The sequence below is a fragment of the Phyllostomus hastatus genome, unplaced genomic scaffold (assembly GCF_019186645.2).
Source record: "Phyllostomus hastatus isolate PE091 unplaced genomic scaffold, TTU_PhHast_1.1 phas_contig_29, whole genome shotgun sequence".
Classification (NCBI taxonomy): domain Eukaryota; kingdom Metazoa; phylum Chordata; class Mammalia; order Chiroptera; family Phyllostomidae; genus Phyllostomus; species Phyllostomus hastatus.
The window spans coordinates 41572048-41590939 of record NW_025333835.1 but is presented as its reverse complement, the minus strand read 5'-3'; the positions used below and the strand labels follow the sequence as shown (position 1 = coordinate 41590939).

At 47.5% G+C, this 18892-nt stretch overlaps 1 protein-coding gene across 9 annotated transcripts in view; it reads right to left on the bottom strand.

Moving 5' to 3' along the window:
- MBNL2 (muscleblind like splicing regulator 2) overlaps positions 1-18892 on the bottom strand; it is a 151945-nt gene that overhangs the window by 48028 nt on the left and 85025 nt on the right. For all 9 annotated transcript variants that reach the window (XM_045838996.1, XM_045838994.1, XM_045839000.1 and 6 more), the window contains exon 3: positions 5147-5311. In XM_045838996.1, the coding sequence (XP_045694952.1) occupies positions 5147-5311 (165 nt within the window). The remainder of the gene's footprint in view (positions 1-5146; positions 5312-18892) is intronic.

Below are 18892 nucleotides of genomic sequence, written 5' to 3'. Positions count from 1 at the left end.
AGGTCTGCGTTCAAAGGTTGGGCACACAGACACACAGCCTTACACGCCCACGTGTTCTTTGATATTTTGTAGTGGCAAGGAAAGGGTGGCACTGAGCAGTCATGACTAAGTGGCTTGGGATATTAATGGCTGTAACATTTCATCAATTAACTTCTTAAAACTAGAGTGTGAGAGTTCATGTGTTTAGAAAGCTGTCACTTCAAAGGCTAGGTCTTTGGCACTCAGACTGAAAGGCTGAGAACATGGCATCCCTTCTGCCTCCTCCCTCCACTCCCAGGAGCACCCAGGAGGGCAGAGTTCTCAATGAAAGACCTTGCTCCGAGGACCATCTCATACAGGCTCTGAAGTCACTGTCCTGCTAACGGCCATGCATCTGCTTCTCTATGTTGAGTGAGAATACGAAGGTTGTGTGTGTGTGTGGTGGCTCGGGGAGCAGTGTGCTGGGGAGGAAAAGAGAAGAAGAATTATCGTTATATTCTACCAGAAAGGGGGACAGAAAACGTGCTAGGAGGAACAAAGGGAAGGGGACTTTTCACATACAGTGAAGCTGAGAGAGAATAGTTATGGCAGGAAAGAATGATGTGCATTTTATTATGGATATAGGCATGGTGCCAGAACACTGTGTGTATGTTTATGGAGCTCCAGCTCTAATGGGCAAGAAAAGCAAAATTACAATTCATTTTGGAGGCTAAGTGGAAACGAGGAGGCCTCACTGTCAGTGGTGGCGACTGGGGGTAAACCACGGGAGTAGATCTGGAGTCCTCATGGATGAGATGAGGTGAACATCTGGGGGGCCATAGGGTGACTTCCAGCAAGAGCCACCGCCATGAGGCGAGCAAGCACTTTGTGTGCTCATGGCCCTGAAGGGTTGGTTTGGTCTGAGTGGGCAGGGGGACAGTGGGCCACGATGAGCTGGGGAGCTGGGTGAGGACCAGATCACAGTGTTGTAGGTCAGAGTCAAGGTTACGTGTTTAGGCTTTGTCTCTAGTGGACTGCGAAAGTGTTGAAAGATTTTACCTAAGGGAATGACGTGATTGCTATACGCAGGATATGTTGAAAGAAAGCAAGAGTGGAAACTGAGAGATTAGAAAGGAAATCCTCACAAAGTGTTTGCATAAATAGGCTGACGGTAGCTCCGACAAGGGTGCCGGGAGGTAGAGCAGTAAGTAGATGGCCTTGAAGGCAGATGTGTCAGGACTTTCTGCATATGAGGGAGTGTACACGAGAGAGTCTGCGTGGTTTTGGTTTGAAACTGCGGGTTGCATTTGCTGAGATGGGAATGCGGTGGAATAAATAATTTGGCCTTTAACAAGTGGAATTCCTGTGAGAAATTTAAATAAGAGTGAGTCCAGTAGGAGGTTGGATACAGGAGCCTGAGGCTCAGAGGAGAAGTTTGGACTGGAAACATACATTCAGGATTGTCCCTAGCCTCTGGATGGTGGATAGCCACGGGAATGCTTGAGACCAGGAGGAAGAAGGTGGGCGAGAGAGATGGCCACTGCTGGGGACCTCAATGTATAGCAGCCTCAACACACAGCAGAGAAACATAGTAGAGACAGGCGAGGAAGGAGAGATTGGAGAGGAAGGGATGTTCCATGAAGGAGAGATTGATACCCATGTTGAATATTGCTAAGGGGTCGAAGAATACAATGAAGGTGAAAGTGACCATCAATTCAGAGAGAGGACATTGGTGAGAGATTTCAGGTGGATGGGAGAAAGAGGGAGAGGAAAATTATAGAGACGATTAACTTAGAAGGACTCCTAAAAATGGAATGGTACTTGCTACTCTTACGTGTACCAAGTTATTTGTCTTGAGCGATTTCGGCAAGTATTAGTTTCTTGTGTCTGATCTAACAAATTATCATAAAATTTAGTGGCTTCAGACAACACATATCCATCTATCCTTGGCTAGTTCTGGAGGCCATAAATCTGAAATCAGTTTAACTGGGCGAAAGTCAAGGTGCTGGCAAGACCACACTCACTCTGGAGGCCGTAGAGAGGAATGCTTTCCTGGCCTCTTCCGTCTGCCGGCGGTGGCTGGCCTCCCTTGGTGTGCGGCCACATCACTCCAGTCTCGGCCTGTCGGTCCTCACTGCCTTCCTCTTCTTCTGAACGTGCCAGCTCTCTCCTTGCTCCTCTCTCAGAAGGTTGTGATTGCGTTTATTTTTATTTTGATCAGTTGATTTATTTTTGCAATAGGGAAATATTGGCTGTTTTATTATGAATGGTACCAGGCGGGATAATGGGAAGCTAAGGCTCAAAAGCCTGGACTCTCTCTTCAATGGCTTGTAGGGAACAGATTCTATAGGGCAAAGTCATAAGACATCATGGGTTAGGGGTTTGGGGCTGTGCTGGGGAGCTGACTGGTTAGAGGTGAGGTTAGGGTAATGAATGGTTTCTTCAGGTCCTGAGGACAGTCCTGAGATCTGTTCAGTGTCACCCCTGTTCTATTTCATGGGAAAGTAGCCAGGGGGCGGTTCCACCTCAGGGCTCAGGAAATGAGACGTCACTGAGGTCAAGATGTTATCTTTAGCCTGGATCCTGTGACCTTTAGTCAGGTCCAGGCTACTGTGTCTGCTGCTTCACGGGGCTGCTGATTCTCTGGGGGAGGAGCTAGGACTGGGAGGGACAGAGACACGAGGGAGCTGACCGCATTTCCTCCAGAGGATTTCCCCATCTCTAGATGCCTAACTCAATCACATCCACAAAGGGGCCGTTTCCTTTTAAGGTGACCCTTACAGGTGCCGGGTACTCTTCAGGGCCACTGTTTGGCCTATGACACTGGGCTAAGTCACGAGCTAATTCCTGGAACTCTGAAATTACTTGTTTGTGGAATTGATGATTAAATTTATCACACTTTTAATTCTAATACTTCTTGTAATCTCTAAGTCTCTGCTAAAATATTTAAATGTAATGTGCCTTTTTTGTAATCATGATGATTAACTTCTACTGAATATTTTAGATAACGCATGAACATAACTTTCAAAGAAAGTTCAACTCATACTTAACAACAGGAATGGAATTTTCTTAATTCACATTGCCATCATTGATACCAGGGTTAATCCTTCTTTGTTCTAAATAAACACGAAGTGAATGATTAAGATGAGTGAGATACACAGGGTCCAGCAGAAATAACGCCCCTTTTTTTTAAATCACAAAATCTTTTACTACAAAATTATAAGCACATCATTCTGTAACATAACGATATCACACTCAAGCACACCACGTGACATTGCAGGGGAAACGTTCACATTAAAACTATAAGTTATGACACCCATATTATCACCCTACCGACCACACTCATGGGGGCCTTCCTTCCGCAGCACTCTGTGGGGTACATCGTTGCTGTGCTGACTTTGGTGGCTCTAAATTTATTCCCACAGACATTATTTAATACCGTATAACTTAATTTAGCGTTTAGGTAATTTCATAAAATAATTTATCCGTGCATCAGTAAAGAGAACCATAACTTACATGTGTATAGTTTTAAGTAGATCTACTTAAATGCCTATTTTCAGTGTTACATGTGTTTAGAACTCTACTCGTGTTTTCCTTAAACTTAGGTTAACTTCCACTTGTCCTTCTGACTTATTTGGGGCCTCATCCAAAATCGTAACACCCTGGGCCTGAATCTTATTTTGCCCTTTCCATGAATCTGTCTGTTCCCCAAAGACTATCCTATCTGGTTTACCTTAGAGACACTGCACCTGGCACTTTTTAAAAACCTGGGCAGAGCTGGTTTCTGGCTACCTTGTGCTACCACTCTTGACCTTGAGATGAAGCAGCTTTGCCCGTATCTAGCTGTGTATAATGCTCACTTTTTTTGCCCCAATTTTTGTGGGAATAATAAGGGTGCACATTGTATATGGGTAGTATCTGAAATACTGTGTATCTCTTCTCGTTTTATAATTATTTGTCACATAAAATTTTTTATACCATAATATGTTCAAAAGATAAATGCTAAAATTCCTTTATAATGCAAAAAACAAGTATCATATAAATACATAAAAATTGAATTAAAAATGAAAACAAAAGATTTTTTTCCCCTGAAAGTTTGGGCCAAACGTGTAGGCATGCATTATACACGGCAAAACATGGCGCTCACAACTTCCCGGTTCTCCCCCCGCCCCAGAGCTGTGTTGCCTGCCCTCCCCGTCCTCTCTCACGGTCGCACAATAGGAAAACCGAACTCCTGGGTAGCTATCCCTTGCAATTTAGCAGCTTTCAACAATGTAGAATTTTCATACAATCAAGGCTGATTTTTAAACAATAGTCTTTTGTGTAGTGCTCTTTTCCAAAAAGCAAATTTCACTCACTTCGCTGGCTTTGTTTTTTAAAAAATTAGCTTGTTTTGGACAAATAACTCACAAACACAAATGAAATCCACTAAAGCCAAATGCACTGCTTCTCTCCGGGGCCTCATGCCTAAAGCAATTTCCAGACCTTTAAGGAAGGATTTTGAAACACTGTGAAGAAAACTATCGCACAATACAATACACTTAATCTTGTGGTCCCTGCCCCGGCAGCCGCAGCCCACGCAGACCTCCGAGGGCCAGGAGGCGTCCGTGGCTAAGGCGCTCTGCATTGGGGCTGGGGCCAGGCTCCAGGCAGGCAGACTGGTCCAGAAGTCCCAGCCCCAGCCCCAGCCCCAGCCCCAGCCCCACCGTTCACTTGCTGCCCGCCCCTAGCCAAATCCTTCCACTTCTCTGATTCCTCACTCTCCTCATTCTTAAAACGATGCCATTGAACTAAATAGTTGGTCAGCTACCTTGCTTTAAAAAAAAAAACGTTTCAGGCATCAAACCCTCTCGTTAACAAAGACCATCACTTCCTCCTCTAAATGAACATGGAGAGCGATCACCACTGGAAGGTGGTACAAACGTAGTGTTTCCTGGTGAGGACGAGCCGGAGTGATGCGCCTTTCCCAGATATTGATTAGAAATTGTTTTTGCCTACTGTCTCCACACACATTTTTCCATCTGACTAATTTTTAAAAAACCTTATTTTCCGCATCTCCTCAGCTTCAGAGCTCTTTGCTTTCATTGTGGCCAGAGACAGAGTTGAGGGAGGCCCCCTCAGGTCAGTGTGGCACCGCCTGCACCCCCCACGTTAATCACCGAGCCGTCGTGAGATGCGCTGTACTCACCACTGGATGAAGTGGGGTTCCTGGAAACATGAATTGCATCTGCTGGGCAAGCATGGCTGCTGCAGTTTTTTGCTGGATCAAATTGTTCCTCCCATTAATTTCTAGCTGAGTTTTTAAGTGGGTAGGAGGGTGGAGATACTTGCAGTTCTCTCTTGAACAACGGCCCTGTAAAATGAACATGGTGGTTTAGGACTGGGATCCGTAGCCTTCAATTCTATCATCACAATCACTCTGTACACGCAAAGCCAAGGACCTCGTTTGTGTGTGTGTGTGTGTGTGTGTGTGTGTGTGTTTGCATGCGCACGTATGTGTTGGAACATAGAGCAGAGCTGAAACCTACAAGGCATGAATCAGGCATGAGGTGCCTATCAGCCTTGCTCAAACCTGTTGAGTAGAGGTGTTTCCTGAGATTGGTTGTTGCTGCTGCTTTTGACAGAGTCTGTCTCTGAGAGTTGGCTGTGAAGACACGTGACTGTTTGGACTAACGACAGACCTTCCTCCTAGGTAGTGTGGAGGGCAATCGGAGGGGCCTGTTTATTCGTGACTTCTCAAAAGGGGGCTTTGAACCTGCTCTGCGTTGGTCTGTGCATGCTAGGGTGATGTCAAAGCAGGAATGACAATAAGAACCTCCTGAAATGTGTGTTTCAGATCGGCGAATGCACCCCTGATTCAAATGATTGAAGAAGAGGCAATGGTGGTGTAGGAGTGGACTCTTCTTAGTCATAGGTGCATCAGTGAAATTTCCAGACTTTAGCTCAGATGATCACTCACAACAGATTGGTTTGGTGCACAGAAGCTGCTACCCCATGTCCTTGCCCCACCGCCATGACAGTTGTATCAAGTTCAATGTCTTGATATGACATAGTGAAGAATGTCTACGGCAAAAGTAACATTTGGACATTAAAGTTGGCAAAGCAAAAAAAAAAATTAGGTGGCACACGTGCATAAAACCAGTCTTGAAGAGTTTTGCAAATGGTAGTGTTTATACTGAAGTCCCAAGTTTTCAGAACTACTAATTGAGAGAATCATGTTGATGTGTGAATTCTGCAATTTCTGGGGAAAGAATAGCTAACCGTGTTTCCCAGTATGAGTATTACCATTCCCTAAAGAATTAGTCTGTTTGCAACCAAGAAAGAGAGAATATGTGTTTGTTTACCAGATACAAAAATAATTTTAAAAAGCAAGCTGGGTGGATCCGGGGATACAAATTTGTTTATAGTCTTCCTAATTCTAAACATCTGGAGTTCTCACTCCGCTTCCCACTAATCTGAGCTGCACTCTTGGCAGCGTGGGCTCCCTCTGAGTGAGAATCTCCCTGGAAGAGGACAGACATCTCCCAGGCGCAGTCCCGGTGGTCTGTGCTCCTCAGCTGACCTTGCCCTGAGGCTCCGCTGTTAGCGGCATGAGAGATGGTGTCACCCTCCGCAGGGAGGACACGGGGGCGGGTACTGGGCACACCAGAAGGAACCGGTTCTGTTTCTGCTACGGAAATTCTGCAACAGTGGGCAAAGCCAGCACGTCTCCTTAGTCTCAAGTTTAAGTTGTGATGTTTCATGCAACCTTCTATGGTCCAGAGCTGGATGGTCTGTTGTAAAGATTCAGGTCAAGTGGAACCATGATTAAAGGTAGTCTACATCAGAGCGGTGGAGGAATCTTTCTCTTTCTCTTCCCATCTGCTTTGCTTTGCAAGATTTGGGGTAAAGTTTTTATCTTAACTGTACGTTGCTCCCTGTTTCGTGACGTCGCTGGGTCCCCCTAGCCCTACCAACGTGCTTCCGGCATCTCTTCTTTCACCTCCTTTTCTGCCCTCCCTTATAAATGCTTTAGTCTCTCAGTTTGCTAAAGTCCAATCTCCAGGAAAGTATTCCATACCTGCTCCTACAACACAGGTGTGTGACCCGTTTCTGGATTGGCTGCCTTTATGCCAGGTGCTCCCGTACGTACACGTGATGGGAGAGGGCCACGGCGTGTGAGGCGGGGCCAGGGAGAGCGAGATGGGATGACATTTCCCGTACAAGGGCTAAGCTGACCCAGGCTTCTCTGTGATAACCTCAGTTCAAACTCTCCTTAGTCACAGCCCTTCACTGGGAAGCTGACCCCAGAGAGGCTCACGTATTCAAGGTCCACTCACAGGCCCATGTGCGCCAAGGTAGAGGCGGCCTTAAGGGAGGAGCTGGGAGAGCAGAGGCGCAGAGCATAGAGACGGACTTCGAGAAACATCCGTGCCTCCACCAGTTCGCCTCTTCAGCTTTGCTCATTCAGACAACCGTCTGTTTGACCGCTTGACTTCTAGTGCAAGGCCTTGTAGCTGTGTATGAAAATTTAGGCTAGATTAAAATATGTTTTTCTTGTAAATGCTGTTATCTCTTGAAATACCTGGGACTCTTAAGGAACTGTATAAACTATTTTCAGCCAATAGAACATAATTGGCGATATCAAATTAGTAATTTATTGGTGGATTTGTTTCTTTTTTCGATGAGAATTAATGTAATTTCCTAGTGTTCTTACTTACACACCTGGGGTTAGGTATACTGTCGATCACCCAGGTGCCAGACAACTTATACGTGGCTATCTCATTTTCTCCTGAAAGTAGCTGTACCGATCCTTATTTTGCAAAATGGGCTCAGAAAGACGAAGGAACTTTCCTAAGATCGTATAAATGGTAGACGATGGAGCTGGATTCTACATCTAGGTCTACTTGGCTCACATCACTACGCCACGCTGTTTACTAGCAATAGTTAAAATCCGGGCAGGGGGAGACAAACCTAGCATGATTCTCCGTAATATAATAGAAGGCAGACGCAATCTGAAATGTAAAAAAATATATGAGGATTTGGGAATAAGGAAAGATCACCTGCCTGGGTCTATTCATTGGCAGGAAGACAGAGAAGTGGTTAAATCCACAGGCTCAGAGGCAGATGTCTGGACACATAACTTTGGCTCTGACCGTTTCTAAGTCTGAGCCAATTACGTGAGTTTCCTGTGCCTCCGTTTATTTCATCTGCACAGTGCAAGTAATCGTTGTGTTTCCCGCTGAAGTCTGTTGTGGGGTTGCATGAGTTAATAATACACCCACAAGGTTTGGAAAAAATGCTTGGCAAATAGTAGGCACGAAGTAAGTGTTGTCAATATTACCAAAGAAAGAAAAATATGTATATATGACATTTTGTTTACAGTCAGGGCAAGGGAACAAGTTTAGCTGTATTTTGATTGGCTTTTTGATTCCTTTATAAAATAAACTTTCACTTCAAAACATGACAAAAACTACTTAATTATACTTACCCAGGTATCTTATATTAACAACATTTTCAGCTCTACAGGGTGTTTCTGTGAGTGCCCATATTTAAAGAGACAGCCCTGAACCGTAGTTCAATGCAGCATTAATATTTTGAAGTGTGTTGCACCATGATGTCTACGCATATTAATTCCAGCACCGGGGAACTCTAGGCAGCGGGATTTCAGTAAGGGATCTGTTAGGATTCTGAGCTGCTAAAGGAAAAGCCACTGTCAGAATGTAACAAGCCAGCTAACACAGTAAACAATTTGTCAGGGAGTTTTTGCGAAGGTGTGACATTTGCCAGGCTGCACATCATCACACAGAAACTGTTGATTATCAAAGCAGGTTGTCATAACCGAATGGGAGAGGGCAGCGCACAGAAATGTAAAGCATCTTTGTATGGCACGGTGAAACAAAACAGAAGTGTCAGAAATAGTGCCTCCCAGTTTCAGTCCAAGACATAAAGATAAAAATGTCTTGGAAACATCTTCCTGTGGCTGCTAGGATTGTTTTCTGTTTTATTAGAGCACTTTCTCCCTTGCAGCTCTGGGTTGAACACTGTTTCTGGAGAGATAGAGAGGTGTGGGGGTCCAGCCCTCAGAGGAGGGCACTGTCACAGCTTCTGTGGGGTGGAGGGGGCGGGCCACCCCAGGGTCCTGGTGCAGAATCTTGTGGAACTGGGAGGTAGGAGCCAGGGGCCGGGGGGAGGGTCTGGGAGCCCAGGGAGGTGGGCTCACCCCCGGGGCCTAGTGTGTAGACTGCATCCCGGAGTCACATGGGCCAGCTCCGGCTCTTAGCTCACCCCAGGGGGGACACACCGGGTGTGGAGAGAGCAAGTGGTTTCGATCACACTCGCCACCATTCTCGGTGTCCAGTACTTCCAGGCAAGAGTCTTATTCATTCATTCTATCAACAAATATTTACTGAAGTCCTACTACGTGCCAGCCATCGTGTTAAGTGCTACTTAACCCAAGGGGAGCAAACAGAAGAGGTGCTGCCTCCCATCCTGCAGTCTAGCGGTCTAGCAGCGAGGGCGGATACTACCCGAACAATGACAGAAACGTGTCAGCTCACAAACTGAGAGACGCGTTCTGGAGGAGGATGCTGGGAGGGAAGGGTGGGAGAGGGTCCGAATGGAGACTTAGTGAGTCAAGGACAGGCTCTGAAGAAGTGATGTTTAAACGGAGACCCGACGGCTGAGAATGAATTTGGCAAAGTAGTGAGTGGCAGCAGAAGTGTGTGTGCCTGTGTTTGTGTGAGTGTGTGTGAGTGTGTGTGTGTGTGTGTGTGTGTTGAGGGGGAGAATATAGAATGAGAACAAGATGAAGAGAAGGTACCATCTGGGGACTTTCTCCGAGTTTCTCAAGGACGGCGGACAGAGGGGGTGGGGGTGGGTGTGGAGGGAGCGATACAAGATGGGATGGAAAGCAGTCGACTACAGCTGGAGCCAAATGACTTTGACAGTGAAGTCCAAAGTTACGGATTTTATTGCCATTGTCCATTTTTAAGCGGGAGACTATCAAGATCAGGTCTATGTTTTATGCCACAGGTGAAATTTTACCCTATTAGATTTTGTATCTTTAATTGTATTATAGTTTACATTTTTTTTGGAGACTGCTTATTTTTAAAAAAAATCACGTAATTCAGAGTTTATATAGTATTGGTGCTATTTATTCTACCTCCAAAGATAATCTCCATTCCAGGAATATTTAGATCGGGGAGGATGGTTAGAAAAAAAAGTGAAAATGTAAAGCGGAATTAAGTTTATTAAAATCAGCCACCATGGAAAATTCTGATACAGAGTTACCCATGTTGGTTGTCAGCACGATGAAGAAAGATGCCGAACCACTGCGATACGTACTTGGCAGAACAACAGACCGGAGCTATCAGCATGACACGGCCGTTACACGGCGCGGGATGGAATACATGAAGCTCTGGCCAAGAAAAGATCTCAGAATCAGGTCGGTGTGTGAGACACAGAAAGCATAATTGGAACATGAGATGTTTCTAATTGCTTCTTTTAAAACAAGTAATTTTTAGAATCTTCTCCTAGTATGCTCCTAATTGAAAAAGTCAATTAAAATATGGGAGGAAAAGAGAAAACATTAATTAGGAGACTGTTAAAGGGGTTCACAACAGGAGTTTTTGCTCATAGGAGCAGCCAATAGACAACTCTGTCCCATTCAGTTTCTGTGGGAAAAAGCAACGCATTGCATGTGATCTACGAGTGAAATGGGTGAATGGCCTCTCTGCTGTATGGATGGATTGCTTGGGAATAGTTTGACCTGTGTCTTGGTGGGGGCCCCGTCACTGATCAGCAGACTCCGAGAAGGCCCTTGCGGGAGGTGAGAGCTCCGGCCGAGGGCCAGGGTCACGGCCGGGCCCCCTGACCTCTGCCTCTTCTCGGCCCCTTCCTGCTCTCCGCACATGACGGTGGTTTCCAGCGAGCTTTCTCCGACGGCCAAGGGCAGGCGGTCTGTGTTCCGGAAGTGGCCTGCAGGGGACACTGAGTCCAGGGGCCAGTTCTGCACCCCGAGTGGGCCATGGAAAAGCCACGAAGAACCTCTCCGATCCCCTCGCATTCCACACGAGTGAAACCAACTGGGTGACACACTGACGTCGTGGCAGAGGCTCTCGTCCTGGAGCTCCGTCCCGGACACCCGGCTGTCTTGGACCCTCTCCTGGAGAAGCCCTTTAGCCTCATGGGAAAAGGGCCCGGGCTCTGGACCTGGGCTGCTTGGCCCGAAACCCAGCTCTGCTGGGGGGACCTGTGGCCTCCAGCTGCTGCATGTGTAAGGGGAAGATAACAACAGTCCCTGCCTCATAGGCTCTTGGGAAGGACTGAGAGTTAACCCACAGAAAGTGCTGGAACAGTCCCTGGCCCTCTGTAAGTACCAGCATCCTCCTCCCCCTCCTCATTATTACCATCATGGTTCACACCTCCTCTGCATGGTCGATAAAAAGACACGGCGTGAACAACAACCTTCCCAAAGCCAGATCAGTTGCTCCAGCGCTGGGCTGCCCTCCGAACCCTTTGCCGAGTCTTTGCCCCTAACTCGCTCTCGCCGTCCGCGCCAGCACTGGCGTTTCTCGCTTTAGAAGGGCCTCAGATCTGTGTTCCTTTGATATCTGTCCTGACAGCGCTCGCCAGGGCTGCTGAGCATGGCATGGCTCGTCTAGACTTGAAAGCAGCTACAGATCATAGTGGGGGAACCCTGGAAAACCCCGGTGGCGGCTTCATTCCAAAGGGGCCGTGCGAACTTTTACAAAGAATTTATAAGAGGCAGTGCCTCAACGTTCTCATCTGTCCAAGGGGGTCATTATACTCCCACATTTCCACTCCTTTTGATGGTTGTGAGAGCCCAGGAGGCAGTGAAAGTTGCTCTGAAGAAAGAAAAACAAAACAACAATTTGCTCCAGTTGGTCTAGCGGAGCTGTTCCAACCTTGTGGCGTCTCTAGGCCACACTGGAAGAAGAGAGTTGTCTGGGGCTGCACGTTAAATACATTGCAATATGCAATCACACACACAAAAACTCTCATACTGTTTTAAGTAAATTTATGATTTTGTGTTGGGCTGCATTCACAGCCACCCTTGGCCACAGTGGCCCGTGGGCCCCGGGCTGGGCACCCCTGACCCCGTGTGTATGTAAACCAACAGCTACAGCAGGAGGTGCCTCCACAGTTCCGTGCTGGCAGCAGTCCCGGCAGGTGCTGAGAATTGTGGGGAGGCTCCATGAGGAAGAGTATCAGCAGAAGTGGTCAATCAAGTCAAAACTGATGAAGTCTACAAGGATTTATTAAGTACGTATAGTGTACACAGCTTAAAAGTGAGAAATTCAATCACGCAGACCACTTTTGGGGTCCTGGGGATGCACGTGTTGTGGAGTGGACTTTTCTAAGTGACGGAAACAGCTGGGTGACTCTGGGTGATTCGGACACTCACAGTGCCAGTGTCTCTACAGTTTCAAACTCTCTCGAGGCTTTTGAAAGCAGGAAAAAAAAAAACAATGAAAGCCCTGATTGGAGTAGGTGAGCAGATTTATTTGGGTTCATCATTTTTATGGGTCTCTCTCTATCAGGCGGCGAAGGCCAAGTTTAAAATTCGGCCTGAACCTTCTCTTCCTTCTCCGGCGCTTTTGCGGCAGGACACGGGCAAGGCGAAGTGCGGGCAGACAGAATGGTCATTTATGCAGCAGGCTTTCATCTATGACGTTAACTAAGGAACTGAGATGGCTGTGCTCTAAGGCAAGTGGCAGGTTAAGATTTTAGGCTTCTTCTGAATTTTAGTAAACTAGCTGAACCATGTGAGCTGTTTGTGTTATTCGTTCCAGCTACATAATTTACAGCAGATAAAATTCAACCCCATCAGGGCATGAGGATTAGAGGAAACGGTGGATGCAGGGAGTCACTACCAGCCAACAAAGGATAACCAGAACTTCCGTAAAATGGAACAACTGCCCATTGCATCAATACTGTCCAAGAATTTAATACTAAGTCTTTTCTGTTTATTCGTAATTCAGTTCAATCTATATTACAATTCATCCTTTGTGCAATTCTCTTGTGTTCAAAGCACAAAAAGTGCCTACTGAAGATACAAAAAGGGGATATTTATGGTCTCCTTTCTGGGCTGTGTTCCTTTGGCTCTGTTGTTTCTACGATTCAGAGGAAGTGCGTGGGGAACTATGAGAAGACTGGAGAAGCCGGTGGACGCAATGGACGGAACAGTAGGAAAAATCACACAGGCTGGTGGGCAGTTAGCGTGCCTCTGGCTTTACCCACCGCCCGTCTTTGCACACGCGTGAGTTTAGGGGGGGATAAGAAAATGTGGGGACCAAGTAGTGCAGATGGATGGCCTAGAGCAGAACAGAAACTGGAGTTAAGTTTTTATTTCTTCCCCAGAAAACCGTAGGAACGGCCACGGCCTACCATTCACTGCCACACGTGGTTGTGGGGGGGAGGGGGGACACCCAGGGCTGTCTCCGCAAGTGCTGGTGCTTTTAACTTCTGCAGACAGAGCTGCACGTGCTTCTGAGCCCTCCCCTCTCTAGGTGTGCATTTAGGGCAGCCTGTGATCACGGGAGAGGAGAGGCGGGGAAGCCTCGGGGTGAGCCGCAGCGCTGCGTGAACGCTTCGTGCTCATTCATCGCTGCGCCGGTGCCCCTGCCCCTGTGCTTCCAGCACCGCTGGCTTCTGCCGCTAAGACCTAATTTTGTGACCGTTTCAAACAGGTGAGGCATAAAATTAATAAACGGGGCGGAGAAGCTAAGAGGGTCAATTGTTTGTAGCTTGCCATTTCAAAGCCTGTTTAAATCTTTTTTTTTTTTAATGGATTTTAGTTGCTTGGGCAGTTTCAGTTTCTCATACCAGTTGTGTCTTATGTTTGGAAAGAGCCGTTTGTCAATTTAAGGGGCTAAGCCCTGTCTACACTGGGAAGGATTATCCATCCTGTTATCTTTATATGTTTACTACAAATGTGTCCTTTAAGAGAAATCAGTGAGACCAAAAATAGTCCCTCCATTCTCCGGAGATTTAAGGAAACTAATTTTGGGACATTGGGTGCTTCCTTTGCAAATTATTTTCTCTAACTAGAAGTAAATGTCTTCCGAGACACAGAGGTACATTGGTTTGGTGTGCACCCTGATGATGTACCAACACAACACACAACCAGCCTAGTGGCCACATGACTTCAGAGTGTCTGGATTTCCTAACAGCACATTCGTCACCGTGAGCACCGCCAGGGCCAGGGGTGGAACAGGAGCTCTGCGAAATGTGAATATCACAGCCGCAGGAATTTTCCTGTGTGGGGGGGGGCAGGCCTTTCTAGCCTGTGTCTTGTAATGCCTCTCAAAGCCCAGGGGAGAGGGACCCTTTCGTGGGGCTCACCCAAACACAGTTAGAAAATGTTTGTTCCCCTTTCCCTCCTCCAGCAAATCTCATTGAGCCCCCTCCATGGACCAAGCCCTGCGATATTAAATAGGCAATTAAAATAAAGCAATCAATGCGATGATGGGGATTCGGGTGGCTGTACGGACACATTGCAGATCAAGGCACAGTTCACGTTTACACCGAAACCTTCATTAGATGATCTAGTTGGGCACATGTGGAGGGAGGAGGGTGGGGAGTGAGAGTTAGCACTTCGGGAAACGAAGCCAAGCCGGGCTCATTCACAGCCACTCTGGGGAGGTTAAATTCCTGACACCTCGGCCTTCCATTCCGATACAGCGCCGGGGAACCACGCTCCGGAATAAACGCTGAGTAAATAGATGTTGGCCTCTTTTTTCATGATGGCCAGTTGTCAGCAATTCCAGAAGCTGCTCTTTTGCTAAGTAGGTGAGCTTTATCCAAAGACACGAAAGCTTACTACGCGTCTTCGGGTTTTGCAGAGTCTTCTTCAGTCTGACCTGAAAACCAGGTGGCGAACCACCTACGCTCACGCAGGGCTTCCTGGAATTTGGACGCAAGCAGACACTCCATCTTAAAGTCTGACAGGTCGTGGCCGTGCTCCTAGACGGCTGTGCTATTTGTCAAAATAATGGAAATACTTCTGTCCCCGTTTAAAAACCACCAGTGTCCCAAGTCTGTCAAGTTCCAGGGTTTCCCTTCTCCTTCGGTCACTGTAACCCTTTCCCCCATATCTCACCACTTTGCCCTCCTGGGTCCCAGGAATCAAAGGGTTAAATCTGGCCTGGCGGGCGATCACTGCCCCTCCTCCCCCAGCTCTGGTGCATTCCCACCTGAGAGGTATGTATATGAAAATACTTTGCATATCGCATCTGATTACAAATGCGATGATGACAAATCCAGAGTAGCCTGGTTGTTGGTGTCAAGCTGGGAAGGCTTCCAGGAAGAGGTGGGCGAAGGGGTTGGTGATGTAGGATTGGAGCATGGGGAAGAGGTGGGCAGGAAGGGGAGGGAGAGTGGGAAAAACACCAGGAAAACAAGGGCTATTGGGTGCAGAAGCAACTGGAAGAAGATGGGAAGCTAGAGTATCTTTTAAAAAGTGTGTTCACTCTTAGTAATGTAAGAAAAGAGCAATCCCTTCAGGCCGGTTTGACCACTTGGTGGCTTGGGACTGACCTGCAAACGGAACTGCAGCAGGAGGAAGCTGCACTTTGTTCAGGACAAAACAGCTGGGGTGGGGGGGGGCGTAGGGGGAGAAGGTGTAGGGCAGGGCACCTTGCCCCACGGCCGCCTGGGGGTGTGTGCACTGCTTGGGGGAGGGTGAGCTGAGCGGCATCACGTGGGGGAGGTGTGGGTTTAACCGCGCGTCTCTCCTGGGGGCAGGAGCTGCGGCCTGCCTTCCTTTAGTCAACACACATTTTGGAGCATCTGCTCCGGGCCAGAAACTGGGATGGAATTGCTCGCCGGGCACTGAGACGCGGTCCTACCCTCCGTAGAAATGACTAAGGCATATAATAGGGGCGCCTGTCCTGTACGAGGCAGTTGCCAAGTGCTTTTCGTAGATCATAGTCTAATCTGCAGTCCAAGATCCTCCCAGAGGCACTGTGAATATTCTCATTTTATGGGAGAAAAAGAGAGACACGGAGAGGGAAAGCAGCTTCCCAGAGCTGCGCGGGCAGTGAGTGGCGGGGCTGGGTGTCCAACGCAGCCAGAACGGCTGCGGAGCCTGCGCCCTGGCCCCCTGCGGAGCTGTCATCAAGAAGCTTGAAATCCAGGGGAACGCTGGCATCACGCCTTGAAAACCGTATCCCATTATAGCTTCACAACATTCTTGTAATATGTTATTCCAATTTAAAGGTAAGGAAAGTGAAGCTCCGAGGGATTTGAAGGGACTTTCCAAGGCCACGATGTCCAAGTCAACCCAGGCTAAATGACGCTCCCCCATCACAGAAAAGCGTGCTCTCACCGCTGCCCCTAGTGGCCAGTGGGAGAAACTGTAGGGAACAGACTTTTGTCCTGGCGTGTGAAAGATGGGTAGCCTTGTGTGACAGTGAATGTTAGGGAGGTGACACTGGATGGTCAGTGTTAGGGGTTGAACTGTGTCTTTCTGGAAAGATGTGTTGATGTCTTCAGCCCCAGTTCCTTTGAATGTGGCCTTATTTGGAAATAGGATGTTTACGGAGGTCACTAATTTAAGATGAAGTCACTGGGGCAGCTGCTACTCCAGTGTGGCTGGTGTTCTTATGAAAAGGAGAAATTCAGACACAGGGACACACATGCTCGGGGGGAGGGGGGAGATGGTGTGAAGAGACACAAAGAAAAGATGGCCGTGTCTAAGCCAAGGAACATCTGACGCAGACAGAGCCCGGGACGGGTCCTTCCGAAGGCCACCCAAGGGTACAGGGCCCTGCTGACACCTCGATTTCAGACTCCTAGCCCCCCAAACTGTGTGAGGATAGACTTTCATTATTCCAAGTCACCAGAACAACTCGTAGTCCTCGTTATAGCAGCCCTCGGAAACTAATACAGTCTCCTACAAAAATGCTAGATAACAAGTTCTATTTCCCCTCATGAGATTGGAGGCCACATGAGCAAAGCACTGGGCTATCTCCTCACATGAAGATTTGGTTTCCGTGACTACATGTTCTAATTTTTTCATGAACTCAGCTAAGAAGCTCCCTCTGTCTGATCAAAAACAAACTATAACAACTCCTAAATCCTTAACAAGTACAGAGATTTTCTACAAATGAAACTAGACAGCTTAAATTCGACCAGATTTTTCACAGGGAAGATTTAATGGGAGAGATTTATTTTAGCAAAAGACGAAATGGTTCACTAAAGAAATCATTAGTAATGCATAAAGGCCTACTGAGTCTCTGAAGATCCATTTTCAAAGAGAAATATTGGGATAATTTTTATATCCTGATTACAGAGAAAAACTGGATAAAAATCGTTCTTGGTGTTAAAATTGCGCGGTGCAGGGGCAGGAACCATTCAGCCGAGCACTAGGGAAGGAAGTCAAGGGAAATGTGTGAATTTGGCCCGCAGTGTGAAGTTGCTCTGACGAAGGTCGATGGGCCTCTCTGTGGCCTCACTCATGAGGCCACCTTCATGGGCAAGTGTTGCATCAAGGACAAGGGTAGAGAGGAGGGGGCAGAGAAGAGAGGTCTGCCGCCAGGTTGCCCATAACTCCACCCCTCCCACTGCTTCGCCTATTCGTTCTTTCCCTGGCCCCCAGGACAGGTCCCGAACCCAGGCGGGGTCCCTGGCCCTGGCTGATCCGGACTCAGTATGTCCGGTTTTGATGCAGGTGGCTGCTCTGACCCAAGCTCCAAATTTCTTTTTGCCTTTGTCTTGACCTTGTTCACCCACTGGGTGTCTCAGTTCTTATGCTCCAGGGCACCACAGGGCTTGCTGTTTCACCTCCAAGTTCAAGGTCTGAGATCCTGCTGTCCTCCAGCCTCCTTCCCAGACCAGAGCTCTGCTTGGCTTCTACACCCGGAAGAGCCCGCCCACAGGGCCCTGAGGCCCCTAGGACAGCTGCTGCCCACCCACAGCCTCACCGGGGACCATCTTCCCGGGTTTGCCCTCGCTGTCACCCACTCTATGGAGACGCCCCGCTGATTTTGCTCAGGCTTCCTGTGGTTGAACGTTTCTCCAACTCGAACCTCGGAGGGAGAGACTCTGAGACAGCTCTCTTGGGCTCATCGCCTCTCGGGTCCACTTTGCAGAATGAACTCCAGACTCTGGGGTCCCTTCTAGTCAGATCCAGCCAAACCCCGAGATATAACTTGACTCCATCTGCCTCTCAGGACCTCCCCATGAGCTGTGGAAGAAGTATGTTCCCTCAGCAACCCCCAAGTACTCCCCATCCATCTCCACTGGTTGGATGTCTAAGCTCCTGATAGCTCAGAAACGGCTAGCCAAATTTATTTGTAAATTGAATCTACTATGTACTCCATGATTATATACTCCACTATTTTTTTTAAAAAGAGAGAGAATTACATATATAGTGATAATACTTAGTAATATTTCTTGGGCATCCATAAATATTGATATTATTATTATTATTATTGACTCTTTATTAGCATATATGTGCTAGGCACAGTGCTACGTGTTTTGCATGCATTGTCTCAGACAGACCTATGAGAAAGGGAGGCAACCACTAGTATCTCCATTGGCTACACGGGAGGACTGATGATACCTGGAGGGATGAACAATCTTGTCCCAGGTCATGTAAGTAGCAAGAGGTAGAACGAGGATTTCCACCCAGGCAATGCGACCCCTCAGCCACTGCTTTCAATCATTGTGCTTCTTTTACACGATCATATCATTGTAAAAATGTCCTTTATCAAATGCTGTGATGTGCTAAGCGTGGGGCTGTGTACTTGATGAGAATGATCGTGTTGGTGTTCATTATAAGCCTCTAGGGTAGGTCTTATTTTTATCCCCATTTTTCCAATATGGAAACCAAGGCTCAGACAGGTTAAGCAACTTGACTGAGGTCACACAGCTTGTCAGGGGAAGATCCAAGATTTCAATGTACTCATCCTGGCTCAGCCAAAAC